Here is an 18,439-nt window from a genome sequence, read left to right as displayed (position 1 = left end):
GCAGATGACACCACGAGATATTTTCCAGATGGGCTGAGGACATGCCTGGGCATGGGGGTTCCTGCAGAAATCCTCCTTTAGACTTCAGTTCCCCAAATCCCTTTTGCAAAAAGCCTTTGCAATGCTGACCTCTGCAGGCAGATACTGCGTAAAGCCAGCTGGCTCCAGGCAGCAATAACCTAAATAATGCATAAACCAGGTATTTCACGCATTGTTGCTGGCTGTGGATAGCAATAGCCTTTTAATAATGCATAAATATGGGCCATTTCTCTGTTGGTTAGCAGAGAGCATTTCAGTGAGGGAAATACTGGGAAATCCTCATCTGCTTGGAAGGGTCTCATCCGCTAACTCATGTATAGATTTTGTAAATAATTTGCTGTAGTTGGACAAAGCACTTAGAAATCAGGGAAGGAAGGATGTGAATGAAAAGCTGGCATTTCATGCCATAAAGTCATTGATGTTATAAATTGGGAGTCAAAGGCCCTACCTGGGCTTCCCTGGGGGGAGGCAGGGGGAAAGAGCCAGAAACTACCTGCACCATACCCCTTAACCTGCAGCTTTGTCCCTGAGACCCCACCTCTAATTAAGCTCTAATTAACAGCATGCTGAGGCCCAGGAGTGCCCCCAACCACGTAGTGGGAGCGGGGTTATGTGTGCTGGGTTTCTGGGGGGCTGGAGATGGGAGTCCTTTCAGCCCAGACCCAGTACCTGGGCCCTGGCCCAGCCGCCTCCTCAGGTCCTGGCCTCAGAGCCCCCCCAGGTGCTGGAGCTCCCCCAGCTGCAGGCTCCCCCCAGCCCCAGAGGGTCTGGAGCCCTCCCTGCCCTGGCGGCCCCTCAGCCATCACCCTGGGGCCTCCCCCAGCCCCACGGTCCCTCCAGCCACCTCTCCTCAGCCATGCTGCCCGACCCCAGAGCCCCAGACCCCCCTTGGCCGCGACCTCCTCTCAGCCCCGGAGCCCCCTCAGACACAGCCTTGCCCCCAGCCCAGGAAGGCCTGGCATGGCCTGGCATGGCCTACGGGGCAGGCCATGGTCCTCAGCCCCGGTCCTGGTGTCTTCGAAGCCTCCCGTGAGAGCAGATGATCTGGGACAGGCCAGGTCTGCTCCTCCTCGGGGGTGCCACCCACCCCCCAGGGCCTGAACAGTTCCCTGTGGAAAAGAGGGGAGATCACAGAATCCCAGAATCATTGGGGTTGGAAAAGCCCTTGAAGCTCCTCCAGCCCCACCATGAACCTCACCCTGACCGTTCCCAACTCCACCAGATCCCTCAGCGCTGGCTCAACCCGACTCTTCAACCCCTCCAGGGATGGGGACTCCCCCCCTGCCCTGGGCAGCCCATTCCAACGCCCAACAGCCCCTTCTGCAAAGAAATCCTTCCTAAGAGCCAGTCTGACCCTGCCCTGGCGCAGCTTGAGGCCATTCCCTCTTGGCCTGCCGCTGGTTCCTTGGCTCAAGAGACTCCTCCCCCCTCTCTGCACCCTCCTTTCAGGGAGTTGCAGAGGGCCATGAGGTCTCCCCTCAGCCTCCTCTTCTCCAGACTAAACCCCCCCAGTTCCCTCAGCCGCTCCCCATCAGACCTGTGCTCCAGACCCTGCACCAGCTCCGTTGCCCTTCTCTGGACACGCTCGAGCCATTCAATGGCCTTTTTGGAGTGAGGGGCCCAAAACTGAACCCACTCATCGAGGGGCGGCCTCACCAGTGCCGAGCCCAGGGGTCAGATCCCTTCCCTGTCCCTGCTGGCCACGCTAGTGCTGATACAAGCCAGGATGCCATTGGCCTTCTTGGCCACCTGGGCACACTGCTGGCTCCTGTTCAGCCAGCTGGCAATCAACCCCCCAGGTCCAGCCACTCCTCCCCAAGCCTGTAGCACTGCTGGGGGTAGATGGTGGCCATGAAACAAAGCAGGCAGTGGCCGGTTTGGCTGGGGAGGACTTTAATGTGCCCACTGCCCGGGGTTTCCGAGTGTGGGGAAGCGTCGTGGGGCAGCAGACAGGCGTCCTTCGCTGTGGGGTCTGCGAGGGGTACGCCAGCAGCTAGCGGGAGCTGCGGGGAACCTTCCCCTGTGCCCTGGATCAGCCAGGCTCCGGAAGCGTCCCTGATGGGTGCTCAGACCCCGAAGGTGGCCAAGGAAGAGACATCAGAGGGACCCAGAGCCCCATGGCACATGGAGATGTGTGCCCCGCACCTGGAAAGGAAGCTCAGACCCTGAAGGACACTGAGGAAGAGACGTTGGAGGGACCCAGAGCCCTGCAAGACATCAGAGGGACCCAGAGTCCTGCAGTGCTTGGGCACAAGCTTGATGGGAGCTCCTGGGGTGCAGGGCATGCCGTTGCACCCTGCAGACCCCCATCCTAGAGCTTGAGTGCCGTGACACGGGGGATGTGGAAGGGACAGGTCTCCTCTGAACCTGTAGAGCTGCAGAAGAAGGAAAAAACATTGGGGGGTTGTGGAAGAGCCCCCATCTCCCCTCCCTGCATCCTCCCACCCCAGCAGTCCACCTGCCCACCCCGTGCCCGCCGCTTACATGAGCCGGTTGCGGATGGGGCGGAAGTGTTTGGTGAGCCTGACGGCGAAGATGATGTTGGGGATAAGGAAAAAGGTGCAGCATCCCAGACTGAACCAGAAAGCATTCTGCAAGGAGAGAGCACGAGAATCCCCACTGAGCTGCGTGGGGAGAGGCAGCCCCCAGGCTCTGGAGGGGCTTGGGGAGCCTTGCGGTGGCTGATCCTGCTGGTGTGGGGGTGTCAGGGCTGCTCTTGGCCCTGAATTCATGCTGCGTGATGTTGGGATGCTGCACCAGGAAGGTCCCCCCCAGACCCCTGCGCAGGGACAGGGATGGGATCCATACCCAGGGGTCAGCGATGCGGTCGCACAGGATCACCCGCCCATTGTCCAGGGCCGTGGCGAGCGGCTGGCACGAAGCCACGTCCTCCCTCAGCTGGAACAAGAAGTGGAGACAAGGCATAAACCCACTCCTGGCTTCGGGGGATGCATCTTGCTGCCTCGGCTCAGTGAGGGGCTTGCACCCAGCATCCATGAGGGCTCCCGGCCCCAAAGAATCCCACAAAGACGAGCACCTACCGTCTGCCCGACCCAGTTCAGGTACTGCGTGAAGTACCGCAGCTCCTTCCTCGTGAAGCAGCCGATCTCCTGGGCAGAGGGAAGGCAGCATGGAGGGCAGGTGCCGCGCTTCCCAGCACAGCTCCAGCCCCACTCCAACCAGCTCTGGGCTAATGCTGGGCTTGGAAATGAGGGATGAAGGCTTCAGGTGCCCCTTGCCCTCTTGCAGTGCTCTGTTCTCTCTCTTGCTGGTTGTGGGGAAATTTTTAGCCCCCTTGGCTCACCTGCCGGAGTATCTGCTGGGCTTGCACAGGTAGCCGGGCTTCCACCGAGGCTGTGGTGGCCAGTGTTGTCTTCACCCGCTCCTGGGGAATGATGGGAAGGGCAGAGCATCCTTAGAGCCCCAAGCAGCAGGATGGGTGCCCCAGGGATGTTGGGAGCATGGCGTGCAGCGCCATGCACATGCCAAGCTTCGAATTGGGTCTGATTGCTGGAGGGCAGGGAAAGGAGGACCTGCCCCGAGCAGAGAAACCGCCTTGCAGGGAGCAGGTGAGATTAAACACCATGGGACAGCTCTGCTGGGGACGCTGAAATGCTGTGAGTGCTGCAGGGGGATTTCTAATTTACAGCAGCAAATCTAAATACTAAAGGAGACCGGTCCTCCCTGTGTGGCATTTTTCTGGGCTCTCCCATCACCCTGTAACTGGATTTTTGGGGCACTGGCAGGCAGGACCCATAGCACACCACATATTTTTCAGAGCTGAAAGAAACTGCACAAATACCTGGAGGTGCGGTGCCAACCGGGAGAGGAACTGGACGCTTTCCCCCAGCTTTGCCTGCAGGACAGGGAGATGAGAAGGGTGCAAAAGCCCTGTTGCCCCTTTCACAGGGCCACCTGGGCAAACACCAGCAGCACCACGAGCCACCAGCCCGGCATGGACTCACCACCAAAGCCTCCTGCGATTGCACTGTGGAATTTTGCATCTGCCACAGGGCCCGGGCCTCGGCGGCCAGCCGCTCTGCCACTGTGCTGTTCCTCTGTGGGGGGACAGTGGGGTGAGGACATTCCCACGGGCACACAGCAGCCCCCACCACCTGTCCTGCTGCTCACCTGCATTTTCTGCAGCGCCTCGAGGCTTCTCGCCAAGCCAGAGAGGCTGGTCTGCACCACGGGGTTTTTCATCTGGGGGAAGATGGAGTTGGTGGTTGACCAAAACCAGCCCTGGAAGCCGGCCCTGGAGTGGCTGGGCCACATCCTGCCCACCGCAGCGGGGACCAGCTCCCCACAAGCATCCCCTCACCTCCTCCTGGAAGCGCCTATAGTCCACCTCGTCCACGCCACTGCGGGCGAAGGTCTCCAGGTCCTGCCTGCCCTCATTGCGGAGGAGCCGCACATCACCCAGGTGCGCCGTGAAGTCACCCAGGCGTTTTTGGAAATCAGCTGTGTACTGTGGGTGCAAGACACGGGGGATGCTGTGGGGCTGGGGCCAGGCACTGCTGTCCCAGTAACCCCAGTAAAGCTCATGCTTCCTCACACCGTTACCAGAAGCTCTGGCTGCAGCCAGCCCTCACCTTGGGGGTTTTTAGATGCTCATCCAGGTCGTAGGACCTCTTGAGCTGCAGCACCTCCCACAGCCCTGCACCACTCTTGCACTCCCTGGAAGGCAAAGGGACATGGGTGGCGTGACCCCAAATTATCCCTCTGATGTACAGGGGCAGAGATGGGCTCCCGCGGCACCCACCGGTACACGGCGCTGAGGTTGGAATCCCTCCTGAGGTTGAGCTGGCGGGTGAGGTTCATGGATGGAGGCAGGTTCCCAGGGGTGTCAATGAACTGTGCCAAAAGGAACAAAAAAGAGGGTCAGGATCAGGTGCAGGCATTCCCAGCAATGATTTTGGGGGTGCTCTGCCCTCCTCGGGTGGTGTTTGGAGAGAAAGCAGTGGACAGCCCCATGCAGGGCCCTGCCTGCATGTGCATGGCCACGGGATGAGCCCTGATCTCTTTCCTGACCCCTCTCTCAGCCCCATCACAACATGCCACTGGCCCCGAGCACCCCAGGGGTCCCCAGGGTCAGGACAGAGGTCCTGCAGGTACGAGCATCGTTGCCTTGAGTGAATTCATAGAATCACAGGATGGTTTGGGTTGGAGGGGACCTTACAGACCATCTAGTTCCAACCCCCCACCACGGGCAGAGACACCTTCCACTAGCCCAGGTTGCCCAAAGCCCCGTCCAACCTGGCCCTGAACCCTTCCAGGGAGGGGGCAGCCACAGCTTCTCTGGGCAACCTGTGCCAGGGCCTCCCCACCCTCACAGGGAAGAATTTCTTCCTTAGATCTCATCTAAATCTCCCCTCTTCCAGTTTAAACCCATTACCCCTCGTCCTATCCCTCCCCCTGATCAAGAGTCCCTCCCCCCTTTCCTGTAGCCCCTTTAAGCCCTGGGAGGCCACTCTAAGGTCTCCCCTGAGCCTTCTCTTCTCCAGCTGAACCCCCCCAACTCTCTCAGCCTGTCCTCACAGGGGGGTGCTCCAGCCCCCCGAGCATCTTCGTGGCCTCCTCTGGCCCTGCTCGAGCAGGTCCGTGTCCTTCTGATGTTGGTGCCCCCAGAGCTGGACCCAGCACTGCAGGGGGCGTCTCACGAGCAGAGCAGAGGAGGACAATTAACAGCGCAAGGGCAATTCACTGCTGATGATGCAAATCCAAGGACCTCATCCTAAACTTAATCTTCTGGTACAGGATGGGGCCTTTCTGGATGGTCTTAGGGGGAGGACACAGAGCATTTGGAGACATGGTGCATGCAAGCAGAGATTTATGGGGCAATGGGTGGATGCATGGCCACCCACCTTATAAATCTCCTGATTGACCCAATTCCTGCAAACCAGTGTCTGGATGTTGCCCCCAACCAGGAAGGTGGCAAAAACCAAGAGGATGAGGAGCCATGAGAACAGGAAAGCCAGGCCCACACCGCTGAAAGAGAGAGAGGAGGTGTCAGTGGTGGCTTTGCAGACCCGAGTGGGCAGAAAGGCTTGTGGGGACCTGCCTGGCTGGCTGCAGCCCCACGGCTCCCTCCTGCGCCCGGGCACGCCGGCCTGCCTGGGAAGGGCCTGTGGGAGTGGGGTGTGCCAGGCAGCGGGGCCAGGGTGCAGGAGCTGCCAGCTCCCAGGGAGGAGCAGCTTCTCCCAAACCCGCCGGCGCAGGCGGCGGCTTCAAAAGCCTTTCCGTTCAGCTGGCTCCCGGACCCTCCCTTGCCTTTGCCCCTCTGTTTTTTGGGGGGTGGGGTATGGCAACAGCCCCCCCAGCACCCGGAGAGATGCTTACACCAGGAGAAACTTGGCGCCAGCTTCTCCTCGGCGCTCATAGTCGCTCGGGTCTTCCCGCTTGGAGAGCCCATACGCCCCCAGGGCCATCCCTGTTACGTTGCAGGTGAGGATGAGGAGGATGATGGAGCACAGCACGGTGCCCGCAATCCACCTGGAGGAAAGAGCAGCAGGGCACAGCCTCGAGATATGGGGCCGATACACCAGCTGGGGCTCGGGGTGGGGGCTCAGCACCCATCTCTGCCACACTCCCTGCACCCCTTCATGCTCCCCGGCGTCACCTGTAGTGCTCGAAGCGCTCCACCTCCCGGAGGTACGGCTGGCTCCTGTCCTCCGCCTTCACCAGGGCTTCGCTGACGGGCTGGGTGTAGTCGGGGAGGGGGAAGCTGTCGGCGATGGACTGCACCTTCTCTGTCATGCGGGCCATCTCGTTCCGCAGATCTGTGGGGTCAAGGCCATGCTGGAGGGGTGGATGGTCCCCGTGTCCCACCCTACGTCCCCAAACTCCACCATTCCACGGAGGGTGTCCCCGCTCGGTCCGGCCATCCCACTCACCCTGGATGACCTGCGCCATCCTCTCCACGGCCAGCTCCGGGATGGAGTTGAAGGTGCCATTGCCCTGCGAGGAAAGAGGGGGTGCTGAGCAGCTTGGCTGGGGCTGCCCACAGGCTCCAGACCCCCCGCACTGCGCCCTGACCCCCCCAACCTGACGAATCATCTCTGCAAAGTCACTTCGGGGCAGACCGGCCAGCGCCTTCAACACCTTCTCCACCGACGGCACCTTGGAGTGAAAGAAGCAACATGTGAGCCTCAGGGCTGCCGGAGGAGGGGGGCTGGTGGTGATGGGGGGGTACCAGCACCCCGTCCCACCTTGCTGTAGTCGGCGCCCAGCTCCAGGCTCTGTGCCCTGCCCAGGACGCTGGCGCAGGAGGTGCAGCGCGGGTCGTCCAGCAGCGCGACCACGCGCCGACGCCGTTCCCGCAGCGCCGGCTCCAGCTCAGCCCGCGCCGCCGCCAGCGCCCGCACCGTCTTGTCGAGAATCTGTAAATGGTGCAGCGAGGTCTGTAGGTCTTAAAGAGAAAGCCCAGGGCTAGTTCATGCTGCTCCGCTTGGCCACCCCAGCTCTAGGGCGAGGCTTCAATATTGGCCCTGGGGAGAGCCGTGCTCGGCCGTACCTCCAGCCCTGTCCTGCAGGTCTGCCAGCGCTGCGTAGGTCATCGCCTTCAGCTGCTCGTGGATGGAGAGTCCCACGCTCCGGCTGAGCCCTGCAAGGCATCGGGCACCCTGTCAGCATCTCATCCTGGTGGGAAGCTCAGGACAGTGCCCGCCAGTGCCCGGCGCAGCGCTTACCACCCAGGTCGGAGATTATCTGCTGTCGGGGCACCTCGAACTGGTCTACCACCATCTGCACCCCCTGCCAGGAGAGAGGAGCCAGTCAGCCGGGGGCAGCAGCCACCAGGAGGGGAGGAAGCCCCACGTTGCCATTCAAAATACATTTTTAATGCAGCCACGCCACCTCTTCTCGCCTCCCAAACTATTCTGTAAGGGAAACACTGCCATCCTTGGGCTGCACCCCACAGCAGGGGGGAGGCCGCTCGGGAACCCACCTGGGGGACGTTGGTGATGTGCTGCCGCAGCGTGCGCAGGGTGGCCGGCACAGCCCCCAGCCCTGGCTCCATCTGCCCCTTCACCCGCTGGCTGGTGACGAAGGCGCAGATGACACTGATCCTGCCGGGGACAAGGAGGCAGTGACGGGGCTGCCCGGCAGAGCCTCCAGACCCCATAGGACACAGTTCCCCCCAACCCGGGGTGAGGGGGCTGGTTCGTGGGGTGCTTTGGGGGACTCACAGGATGACGAGGGAGGTGAGGGAGAGGCAGGCCAGCAGGCAGTGGCGGCGGCAGCCCAGCGAGCGCCGGTGGGCACGCAGGCGGCCCCCGCACTGCCGGCGGCTCCGGCAGTAGCAGAAGCACATCCCGGCCACCGGCACAGCCACGGTGAAGAGCAGGGCCACCGCGGCACAGACGACATAGCCCAGCTCATACTGCACCACCTGTGTGACAGGAGACCCCAGTCGGCACCAATGCACCCAGCTTGGGGTGCCCTGTCTTGGGTGGGTGTCGTCCCCGTGGGATCCCCCCACCCCACGTCCCGGCTCACCTGCAATGTCCGCACTGAGCCGGGGTCATTCAGGGCTGCCCTGAGCAGCTCTGCAAAAGAAACCACGGCACCAGTAAAAAAAGTCCCACCCAATGCACCCCCAGCCCTCCCCAGGCAGCCGGGCCGCGACAGAGGCAGCATCCCTCTCCGAGAAGTGGCTCAGACCCCCGGAGCAGCTCCGGACACGGGGATTGCAGTCAGCTCCAGGTATCACAAAACCCTGGGAGTCCCGGCGCCCATGGCAATGGGGTGCCAGCTCCCCAACTCGGGGCTCACCTGTGGGCAGGGGGTTTTGCTGGATGAGGTCCAGGCAGTGCCGAACGAGGCCATAGAGGGGATCGAGCGAGCTGGGTACCCGGTGCAGCGCCGGCACCCGAATCTCGGCGTGCGTGTCGGTGAAGCGGAGGACGCCGCTGGGGCTGGTGAGGTGGCATTGCTGGGTGCCAGCAGGACACAGCAGTGCCCAAGCCAGCAGCAACCCAGCTGCCCGCATGGCTTCGGCGGCGAGGAGAGAGCCGGGGGGCTCCGTCAGCCTGCGAGCAGGCGGAGGATCATGCCCGGCCCAGGATGGATCTCTCTCCGGCTCGGCTCGCTGCTCCGGGAAACCTGCCTGACGGGTCGGCCGCCGCGCAAAGCCCAGACGCTGCCGTGGCTTGTTCCCCCGACGGGCTCCCCGGGGCAGCTGGGCTTGGCGGGGCTGCGTGGAGGCGTCTCCCAAACCATCCCAGGCCTGTTTCGCAACCCCCGGCATCCCTGAGTCACTGCTGCGGGATCCCCACAGTCAAGGCCATTCCCAAAACGGGTGGCAAAGCCACCCCTGAGCTTTGGGGAGAGGGTCTGGTGGCGGTGAACCCCCTGTCCTCAGGCTGGAGGGTGCTCATCCCCACCACAGCCACTGTGGAAGGAGGGATCTGGGATTTGGGCATCACTTGGGGGGTGGAAAAGCCCTTGCGGGTGGATCCACGCCTGCAGCCGGGTTCCCCACAGGGCAGGATCGCACTTTGTAAAAGCGTCCGGAGACTCGGGGTAGCAATGGGCTGGGAAGGAGAAAGGAAAACAGGGGGGACACATGGAGAGGGACGACAAGCCCCAGCTAGCGACGCCTGCTTGCCAGCCAGGTGTGAGATGAGTTTTCCAAGCTCAGCCGGTCCCTGCCTCACACCCTGAGGCAGCCACAACTCCTTCCCAGGGCCGGATCCTGCTTGCCAGCATGGGCAAAGCGCTAATTACAGGGTTGACTGGAAACGAGGGAGGTTCAACCTGATTTCCCTGGCGTGGGGGGAACAGCCCCCGTGTGCCTAAATGGCTGCGGGGCACCCCAAGAGCTGGGACCCCTCCTCGGCCGGGCGAGTTGAGCCGGCCCTTCCCTGCCACCGGCTGCCGACGCCTCCGTCCTCCCGGCGTTGATGCTAATCCTTGTGGTTTTCCTCCCTGTGGAAAAGGGGCTTTTCTCCCAGCTGGAGATGCTGGCAGCTTCTTTCCAGGCTGGGCACAGGGTGCTGCTCCCCACCACCCTCTTGGGAATGAGATGCCGCGGACTGGAAAATCCTGCCCTGGCTTGGCTGAGTCCCCATCCTGGGACAAAACTCCCAGGGCCAGGAAAGCGTGGAGTGTGGAGAATGATTATATGCACAGTACATATTTTTTTATATATATATATGTATATGTATCTGCGCATGGCAAAGGCACCCCGACTGCCTGCACTGGCACTGGGGTGGTGATGGTGATAGCGGTGATGATTTCCCATCCCCATGATGGTTTCTCATGCCAACAATTTCCCATCCCAACGATGATTTTGGGGGGGGGAGGTGATTTTTGTGAACAAAGGGAAGGGATGGGGCTGGCACTGGTGACCCTGCGATGCTGACACATGCGTGCTGCCCTGTTCTGCCCCAATGTGGGGGGCGTTGGGGTACTTTTGGGGTTGTTTAGTCTGGAGAAGAGGAGGCTGAGGGGAGACCTCCTGGCCCTCTGCAACTCCCTGAAAGGAGGGTGCAGAGAGGGGGGAGGAGTCTCTTGAGCCAAGGAACCAGCACCAGGACAAGAGGGAATGGCCTCAAGCTGCGCCAGGGCAGGGTCAGACTGGCTCTTAGGAAGGATTTCTTTGCAGAAGGGGCTGTTGGGCGTTGGAATGGGCTGCCCAGGGCAGGGGGAGAGTCGCCATCCCTGGAGGGGTTGAAGAGTCGGGTTGAGCCAGCGCTGAGGGATCTGGTGGAGTTGGGAACGGTCAGGGTGAGGTTCATGGTTGGACTGGAGGAGCTTCAAGGGCTTTTCCAACCCAGATGATTCTGGGATTCTGTTTTTGTCCTCCCTCTTTCTGCCCCGAGAGGCTCCTCCCAGCTGCAGTTGAACTGTACCAGTACTGTGTGGCCGCCATGATGGAGAGACCATGAGGTGGCCCTTTGTGGGGGTCCCCAGGTGATACTTGTGGGGGTTGCTCCTGGTGGGGTGGGGGATGCTGGTACTGCAGGTGATGGTGCTGGGGATGGGGTAGGGGATGCTGGTACTGGGAGTGCCAGCACCAGCACAGGGTGGGAATGGCCCTGCTGAGGTTGCTGGTACCAAGTCCGGGATGCTGGTGCAGGGTGGGGATGTCAGTCCTGGGGTAAAACAGGGTGCTGGTGCTGGGCCAGTGATGCTCATACTGGTACTGGGAAGGTGACTGGTAGTGGGACAGTGATGTTGGTGCTGGGCCGGTGATGCTTGTACTGGTACTGGGACAGTGATGCTCGTACTGGTACTGGGACAGTGATACTCATACTGGTACTGGAAGGTGACTGGTACTGGGCAGGGGACTGATACTGGGCCGGTGATGCTCATACTGGTACTGGGCAGGGGACTGGTAGTGGGACAGTGATGTTGGTGCTGGGCCAGTGATGCTCATACTGGTACTGGGCCGGTGATGCTCATACTGGTACTGGAAGGTGACTGGTACTGGGCAGGGGACTGATACTGGGCCGGTGATGCTCATACTGGTACTGGGCAGGGGACTGGTACTGGGGAGGGGACTGGTACTGGGAAGTGGACTGGTATTGGGAAGGGGACTGGTACTGGGTCGGTGATGCTTGTACTGGTACTGGGGAGGGGACTGGTCCTGGGGAGGGGACTGGTATGGGCAGGGGACTGGTAACTGGGAAGGAGACTGGTACTGGGTCGGTGATGCTCGTACTGATACTGGGGAGGGGACTGGTAACTGGGCAGGGGACTGGTCCCGGGCTGGTGATGGCGGGGCCGGTTCCGGGGCTGTTGTTCCCACTCATCACCGCTAGGGGGCGCCACAGCGCCACACGCTACTGGGCACGGGGCGTGGCCTCGCGGGAGGAGGCGTGGCCTCGCGGGAGGGGGCGTGGCCTCAGCCGGTGTCGCTGGCGCGGACGGCGGCCGCGCGGGGTCACGACAGCGGAAGCGGAAGTGACGTTTGTTGCGCCGGGTGCTGGCGCCGTCGCCATCATGGTGGGCAGGAAGGCGTCCCGCGTACCGGAGCGGTGAGTGTGTCTCTCCCGGCTTCTTCCCCACGCAGATCTGGAGCTTCCTCCCGGTCCGGCACTTCCCGGGGGGTGCCCCGGGGCGCTGTGGGGGCACGCGGCCCGGTGCTGCCGGGAGTTCCGCGGCCCGGCCGGGCCCTGGCAGCGGCGGTTCTGCGTGGCCCATCGCGTGTAACGCACCGCAGCCCCCGGGCAGCGGGGAGCCGTAACTTAAAGCTCGGGGGGCGTCGCGGGTTGGGGGGTGTGAGGGTCCCCGGACCGAGGGAAGCACGGGGCCGGATCCCCGGGTCAGCGGTTTAACGCCTCCGTGCTGCGGGGTCTAGGTGGACCGACTACGTCCCGCTGGGCAGGAGGATGCCGGGCACCCGCTTCATCGCCTTCAAGGTCCCCCTGAAGAAGGTAAGTGCCCGCCGACGTTGTGGGCCCGTTTGGGGTGGAAAGTGGCTGTGGGAAAGCATCACTTTGCAAAGGATCAGTGAGTGAGTTCCTTCCAAAAAATGAGAAGGTGTCCGTAGGTCATTTTGTTGTTTATTTTTGGTAAGTGGGTTATAACTTGGGGGAGAGAGAAGCACAGTGTGATTGTTGCTGTTTGTACAGTCAGAGCATGTGATGGGATTGCAGTGGCCTTCACACCATGGAGGTGGCCAGGGATGGCTTCTGGGGGTCCTTGGCACCTTTCTGAGTGCCGGCAGCACCGCCCAGGTATCCTGGATACAAGGAGGTCTGTCTAGGCCAGCCCTGCTAGGACAGGAGGAACACTGTGGGCAGCCCCCCCAGCACTGCCAGGTGCCCGGAGGCTGTGCAGCCCGATGAACATGGTGCCAAAGCCGAGTTTCGGGAGCAGAGTCTGTGAGGGGTTGGTGTGACAGTGCCACTGGTGCACGAGCTGCCCACCCGGCTGTACCTGGAGGCACACAACTGGGTGCTGGGGTGAGCTCCACTCTGGAGCAGTTTAAGCACAGCAGTTACACCTCAAACAGACACTTGTGGGTCACATCTGTGGGGGTTGCAGAGCTCATGATGGAGAGCAGTGCTGTTTGCTCACCTCCATTTGAGCTGCAAGCCTATTTTATAGTTTTCACCAAAGGAAAGGTTCAGTTCCTGGGCATGTTTGTCACACTGCACTGTTCTGCCACAGTATGAAGTCTTCAGGCACTGCTGGAAACCCTCAGCTGAACAGTCCCAAAACACTGACTGCCTGAGCGCATTCTGATTTGGCTCGGTGTAATTTGTGTGTCAGTCCACGTCTGCCTTTCCTTGTTGCCTGTGTCTAGTTTAATGGATGACTTTCGGGAGGTTTTGGAGCATGAACTTCTTCCCGCCAGTCACAATGCACTTGAGTTTAATGTCTTCTCTTAAATATTACGTCTCCTCAGAGCTTTGATCAGAAGCTTCATCCAGAGGAGAGATTTTCCCCTTGTGACCTCATCAAGAAAATCAAAGAGCAGAAGGAAGAACTGGGGCTGATCATTGACCTGACATATACAACTCGCTACTACAGGCCAGAGGTTAGTCTCGGTTTTACTGTCAGGGAAATTAAGCTCTGTGTAAGCCTTGATTGCTGATCAAGTGACAGATGTTTCTTGCAAGTAGATAACTTTAAAGGGTGTGAGACCCTCACATCCTTTGGCAGAGGGGTGAGGTGAAGCATTGCAGACCTGTTGGGATGGGGTCTTTGTCTTTGATTGAGTACAGGCGTGGGGTCTTCAACCCCTCATTGTGCAGATCCTCTTTGTACCAACCAGCATAAGTTTTGGGATACCCTTTAGACTCTACTGAGTCTAAAGCTTATTACAGCCAGCTTTGGCTCGTGGTATCAAATGTGTGGTAATTGCTTAGAAAGGTGTTCCAGGCTCTGCGTGTGCTTCATCTTCCCCAAGGAGGAAAGAGCAAAGGCATGAGAAATAAAAATGCCAATAGGCTGCTCTGGAATATTGGTACTATGTCAGGGGACTGAAGCAGAAGTTTTCTTGCCTAAAACTGTGTTGCTGCTCTTTTGGGCTTAGTTGAAAAGCTTGACTTATCTGGATTATGGTTTTCTAATTGATAAGAATCCTTGTGCTTTTTCTGGAAATTACTGACTTCCTTTCTTGTAGGAGCTCCCAGACACACTCTGTTACTCCAAGATCTTGACAATGGGACATGAAATACCAAACAGGCACACCATTTTTCAATTCAAATGCATTGTAAAAAAGTTTTTGAGAGACAACAAAGATAACGGTAAGTGTGGATTTCCCTTATGTTGCTGCTGTTGGGAAGGGTACTGCAGACTTGGAGACTAGTGATGTCTTAATGAACAGCGTGAATTTCTTTTCCTTCTCTTGGCATGTGAATGTCAAGGCAATAAGATCAGTTTGTTATGCTAAAGGAATTCATGGTGACTCTCTGATAATTTGGCGGTAAGTCAAGCTTTAATTGAGTTTGAGACTCCATCTCTAGACTGGCTGTAAAAACTGATCGCATTTTGGTAGCGGTGTAAGCAGCGAGCTGTTAGTGCTCGGGAAATGTGAGATCCCATTTGTGGAGCTTTTAAATACATCTTCCTTGCAGTGAGCTGTGTGACCACACAGATGAGCTCACAGACTTAAACAAGTTAATGAGCTGAATCGGTGGTGCTAATTAGACATAAATACGGTGTTGTTGTTGCATGGTCATTTCTGTTGATTCACACTGGTGATGCTGTTGGAGGGTGAATGCAAATGGACTTGTTCTGGTGGGATTTTGGAGAAAGAGCACTTAAATATAACCTGATTGTCATGTGTTGCAGATAAACTCATCGGAGTTCATTGCACGCATGGCTTGAACAGAACTGGCTACCTGGTTTGTAGGTGAGTTGTCCTTAGGAAACTGAGTTAAAATCCTTCTGAAGGGTTTAAGTGCTCTGCAGCCCCAACGATGACTTGTGCAGAGCGTTGTCACCAGCTTCTTGTAACTCCAGGAGGAAATAGTGTTGCACCAGTGAAACAAGAGTCAAGTGATCTGCGTAATCCCAGACTTGCGAGGATTTAAAGCTTTTCAGCTTTGAGAAGGTTGTTGCTAGGGGATACTTCTTATCCCCAATTTCAGCAGACCAAATGCTGATACTCCATTCTAGCGTATAAATAGAAGCACTGAAAACTTCCCAGTTACTCTTTCTTCTTGAATTGTCACTAACCTGTCAGTGTTTCCATGGATAATTGTATAATTAGAGCTTTCTTGCTTATCTGTTTAGGTACCTGATTGATGTTGAAGGCATGGAGCCAAATACTGCAATAGAGTGTACGTATGTGTATGTTCTTGTTTGGATGCAAAATGTTTATCATGGACTTGTGGTTTTAGATGGTCAAAAGATTTGGGGTACCTCCAGGGAGGTAACTCTTTTAGTTGTATGTGTGTGTTTTCCTGTCACGTGGAATGGGAGTGGAGGAGGGGAGGTTGGGGGTTCTTTGAGGTAATTGGAAAGAAGGAATTAAGTTTATGGCCTGATTGTGGAGCTAATGAGGGTTGAGTGAACATGGGGAGCACTAAGTGCAGATCAGATAGTGCTGTGCTGCGGCTCTGCTTGTGTGTCTGCCTTGTCAGGGGCTGTGGTGTGAAGGGCAGTACGCTGAGTGGAATCACCCTACGTGACCTGAGTGTGGAAGTACTGGTTGAAGGGGTTAAAATCCTTCTGAAGGGTTTAAGTTCTCTGCAGCCCCCAAGGTGACTTGTACAGGGCGTTGTTGTAACTCAGACCTGTCTCTCTCCAGTGTTCAACAGGGCTCGAGGGCATCCTATAGAGAGAACCAACTATATCCAAGATCTTCGGAAGAGATCTGTAAAAAAGTAAGTCTTTTTGTGTGCATAAGTGAGTGCACGTGCGCAGGAAGAGCTGCTGTCAAGCAACAGACTTTAAACGTGATGCTCCTAGGAAGGGAGGTAGAGTGGGCCAGTGGGTAAGGAGGAAGGTGGGCAGTTGGAAGACCTGGGTTTAAAGATCTCCGCAGGCCTGCTGCCCTTCCTTTTTTTGGGCAGCAGTGATGCAAAGGGGTGGGGGTTTTAAGTGTAAAAAAGCCATTGAGATCACTTGGTGAATTGTTTGTGGACACGTGGCAAGACACAGAATTCTTTTTCAGGAACTGTGGACTAAAGAATTTGAGCTCAGACCCCTTCAAAGAAAAAGCTGGTGCTACCCCAAACACTAAAAAGCAGATGGTCAAACATCACCCGCATCATTCGAACCAAGCCCCCTTAGCGGTGCCCAGGTAGGGTTTTGCTTTTTGCCTCTGTGCATGCTGTACAGGTGAGCAGGTGGAACAAAAACAGCTCCTTTCTTAATTTTAAGAAACATAAACTTGGATTTTTACAAGCTGCAACTCACACAAGGGAGTGCCCATTGCCTTGCCAGTTCTGTAGTGGGGAAAAAAACCTCCCTGCAACTTGTCTAGATCCCACATACCAGCATTGAAGTGTTCCTTGTGTCTATAGCAGCAAAGCTCTCTGCCTCTGAATAACATACTTGTGCTTGTAGATGGGGAATAACATAACTGACAGTGTTGGTGCTAGTTCCCAGCAGGGCTGAAATGTTCTCAAACTGGCTAAGAGGTTTCAGGGGCAGGAGGATTTTGAATCAGGTGCCAAGTGAGGCAGCTCTTCCTGAGAGTGAAGCGGTAACTTTTCTGTTCCTAGGCTCCTCCCGTCTCAGCAGGGCTGGCAGGGGAACAGTGAATGCAGGTAAAGAGCTTCCTCTTGACCTGGAGCACACATCCTAGATGGGTGATGACCTCTGGCAGCTCCCAGCTATGGGGGAGCTCCAGAACCATCTCAGGAGTAGATGCGTGGTAGCCTGTGCCTGCTTCTGGCAGAGCAGTGGCTCATTCAGCCTCTCTTCAGGGGCATACAGAATCACAGATTCATCAAGGTTGAAAAAGCCCTTGAAGCTCCTCCAGTCCAACCATGAACCTCACACTGACCGTTCCCAACTCCACCAGATCCCTCAGCGCTGGCTCAACCCGACTCTTCAACCCCTCCAGGGATGGGGACTCCCCCCCTGCCCTGGGCAGCCCATTCCAACGCCCAACAGCCCCTTCTGCAAAGAAATCCTTCCTAAGAGCCAGTCTGACCCTGCCCTGGCGCAGCTTGAGGCCATTCCCTCTTGTCCTGGCGCTGGTTCCTTGGCTCAAGAGACTCATCCCCCCTCTCTGCACCCTCCTTTCAGGGAGTTGCAGAGGGCCATGAGGTCTCCCCTCAGCCTCCTCTTCTCCAGACTAAACCCCCCCAGTTCCCTCAGCCGCTCCCCATCAGACCTGTGCTCCAGACCCTGCACCAGCTCCGTTGCCCTTCTCTGGACACGCTCGAGTCATTCAAGGGCCTTTTTGGAGTGAGGGGCCCAAAACTGAACCCACTCATCGAGGGGCGGCCTCACCAGTGCCGAGCCCAGGGGTCAGATCCCTTCCCTGTCCCTGCTGGCCACGCTATGGCTGATACAAGCCAGGATGCCATTGGCCTTCTTGGCCACCTGGGCACACTGCTGGCTCCTGTTCAGCCAGCAAAACATTTCCTTTTGAAAACTTCCCTTACTCTAAGAATCAACATCTAGGAAATAAGCTGCTAGCTGGGCATTCTTCCTGGGTGTCACATTGTTGAGGCTGAAGCAGAAGGGACTGGGTAAAGCCAGAGGGGCCAAGGGGATTGATTCACTACCAGCCCATTCAGGCTCCACATACAGAGAGACTGAACAGGGCTGTGATTCTCCTGGTACTGACTTCTGACTTTTCTTCCAGAAACTCTGGCAGCACCAAGAAGAACGGCAGGCGAGGCGCCAGGGCGCAGGCACACCACCAGGAGCTGACACGCAGGCACGGGGTGGCGGAGCAAAGGCAGCCGTGCAGTTTGGCAGCCAGGAACTGTCAGGTGGCGTTGCCCGCTAACGAGCGGCGCAATGGACTGTGCTTTCCTTCCCAGAGCACCCACCTCTGCGCACCCCAGGAAACACCAGCAGCCAGGAAACGCAGGCGCCGGCGTAGGAAACCTGTTGTGATGGCGTAGGGAACGTTGAACGCCACAACAGCCCGTCCGGGGCTGCGGAGCGCTGGGATGGGTCTGCTCCTGCTGTAACCTCCACGAGCAGTCAGGAACTGCAAATGCAGGTGTTCTTAATCTTAACACAACTCTTTCGGGATTGTTTGTTTGTTTGTTTGTGTTGTTTTTTTTTTTTTTTTTTTTTAGTTTTTTTCTTCCCCACCCCTCTGGTACTTTTACAAATCTCACAGAAATTTTTTTTTAATCCTACATCGTACCGGAGTGAAGCACCTTGAGGGAATAACCATGGACCTAAATGGAGCTGGAATAATCCTAAAGAAGCATCCTCAGGAGCATCCCTTTAACCTTCCACAAAAAGGGCTTTTCCTTGATTTCCTCAGTACATAACAAGAAATAGGACTCGGCCTGAAACTAGATGA

The 18,439-nt window shown here is 57.8% G+C and overlaps 2 protein-coding genes across 3 annotated transcripts; one reads left to right on the top strand and one right to left on the bottom strand.

The window, feature by feature from the left end:
* Positions 1–2,350: 2,350 nt before the first annotated feature.
* Positions 2,351–9,416, bottom strand: LOC141935713 (prominin-2-like). The gene is given in 25 exon segments (XM_074852201.1): positions 2,351–2,414; positions 2,524–2,630; positions 2,848–2,937; positions 3,081–3,149; positions 3,344–3,424; positions 3,842–3,895; positions 4,005–4,097; positions 4,171–4,242; positions 4,361–4,507; positions 4,632–4,716; positions 4,802–4,893; positions 5,904–6,027; positions 6,379–6,531; positions 6,659–6,818; positions 6,933–6,996; positions 7,084–7,158; positions 7,248–7,447; positions 7,553–7,642; positions 7,728–7,791; positions 7,985–8,105; positions 8,226–8,428; positions 8,536–8,585; positions 8,812–9,127; positions 9,130–9,350; positions 9,353–9,416. Coding segments are annotated over 25 exon segments (2,859 nt in total).
* Positions 9,417–11,940: 2,524 nt separating this feature from the next.
* DUSP11 (dual specificity phosphatase 11) lies at positions 11,941–18,148 on the top strand. 2 transcript variants are annotated; one of them, XM_074852325.1, is made up of 10 exons: positions 11,947–12,020; positions 12,344–12,419; positions 13,397–13,528; positions 14,117–14,240; positions 14,788–14,848; positions 15,232–15,278; positions 15,749–15,824; positions 16,115–16,243; positions 16,668–16,712; positions 17,762–18,148. In XM_074852325.1, the coding sequence occupies exons 1-10, from the start codon at positions 11,986–11,988 to the stop codon at positions 18,024–18,026; spliced, it is 990 nt and encodes a 329-aa protein (XP_074708426.1). In that variant the 5' UTR covers positions 11,947–11,985; the 3' UTR covers positions 18,027–18,148. The 2 variants fall into 2 exon arrangements, with proteins under 2 accessions (XP_074708427.1, XP_074708426.1); XM_074852326.1 differs by lacking the exon at positions 16,668–16,712 and having other exon boundaries at positions 11,941–12,020.
* Positions 18,149–18,439: the final 291 nt, after the last annotated feature.

The sequence above is a fragment of the Strix uralensis genome, chromosome 28 (genome assembly GCF_047716275.1).
Source record: "Strix uralensis isolate ZFMK-TIS-50842 chromosome 28, bStrUra1, whole genome shotgun sequence".
NCBI classification, from domain to species: Eukaryota; Metazoa; Chordata; class Aves; order Strigiformes; family Strigidae; genus Strix; species Strix uralensis.
The sequence above is the reverse complement of the archived record's forward strand: the minus strand, read 5'-3'. Positions and strand labels throughout refer to the sequence as shown.

What these genes read in the sequence shown, in the direction of transcription:
- DUSP11 (XM_074852325.1), top strand. Translation starts at nt 11,986, where the DNA reads ATGGTGGGCAGGAAGGCGTCCCGCGTACCGGAGCG. An exon ending in ACTGGCTACCTGGTTTGTAG is followed by an intron (nt 14,849 to 15,231) that starts GTGAGTTGTCCT and finishes TTATCTGTTTAG; the next exon opens with GTACCTGATTGATGTTGAAG. An exon ending in CGGAAGAGATCTGTAAAAAA is followed by an intron (nt 15,825 to 16,114) that starts GTAAGTCTTTTT and finishes ATTCTTTTTCAG; the next exon opens with GAACTGTGGACTAAAGAATT.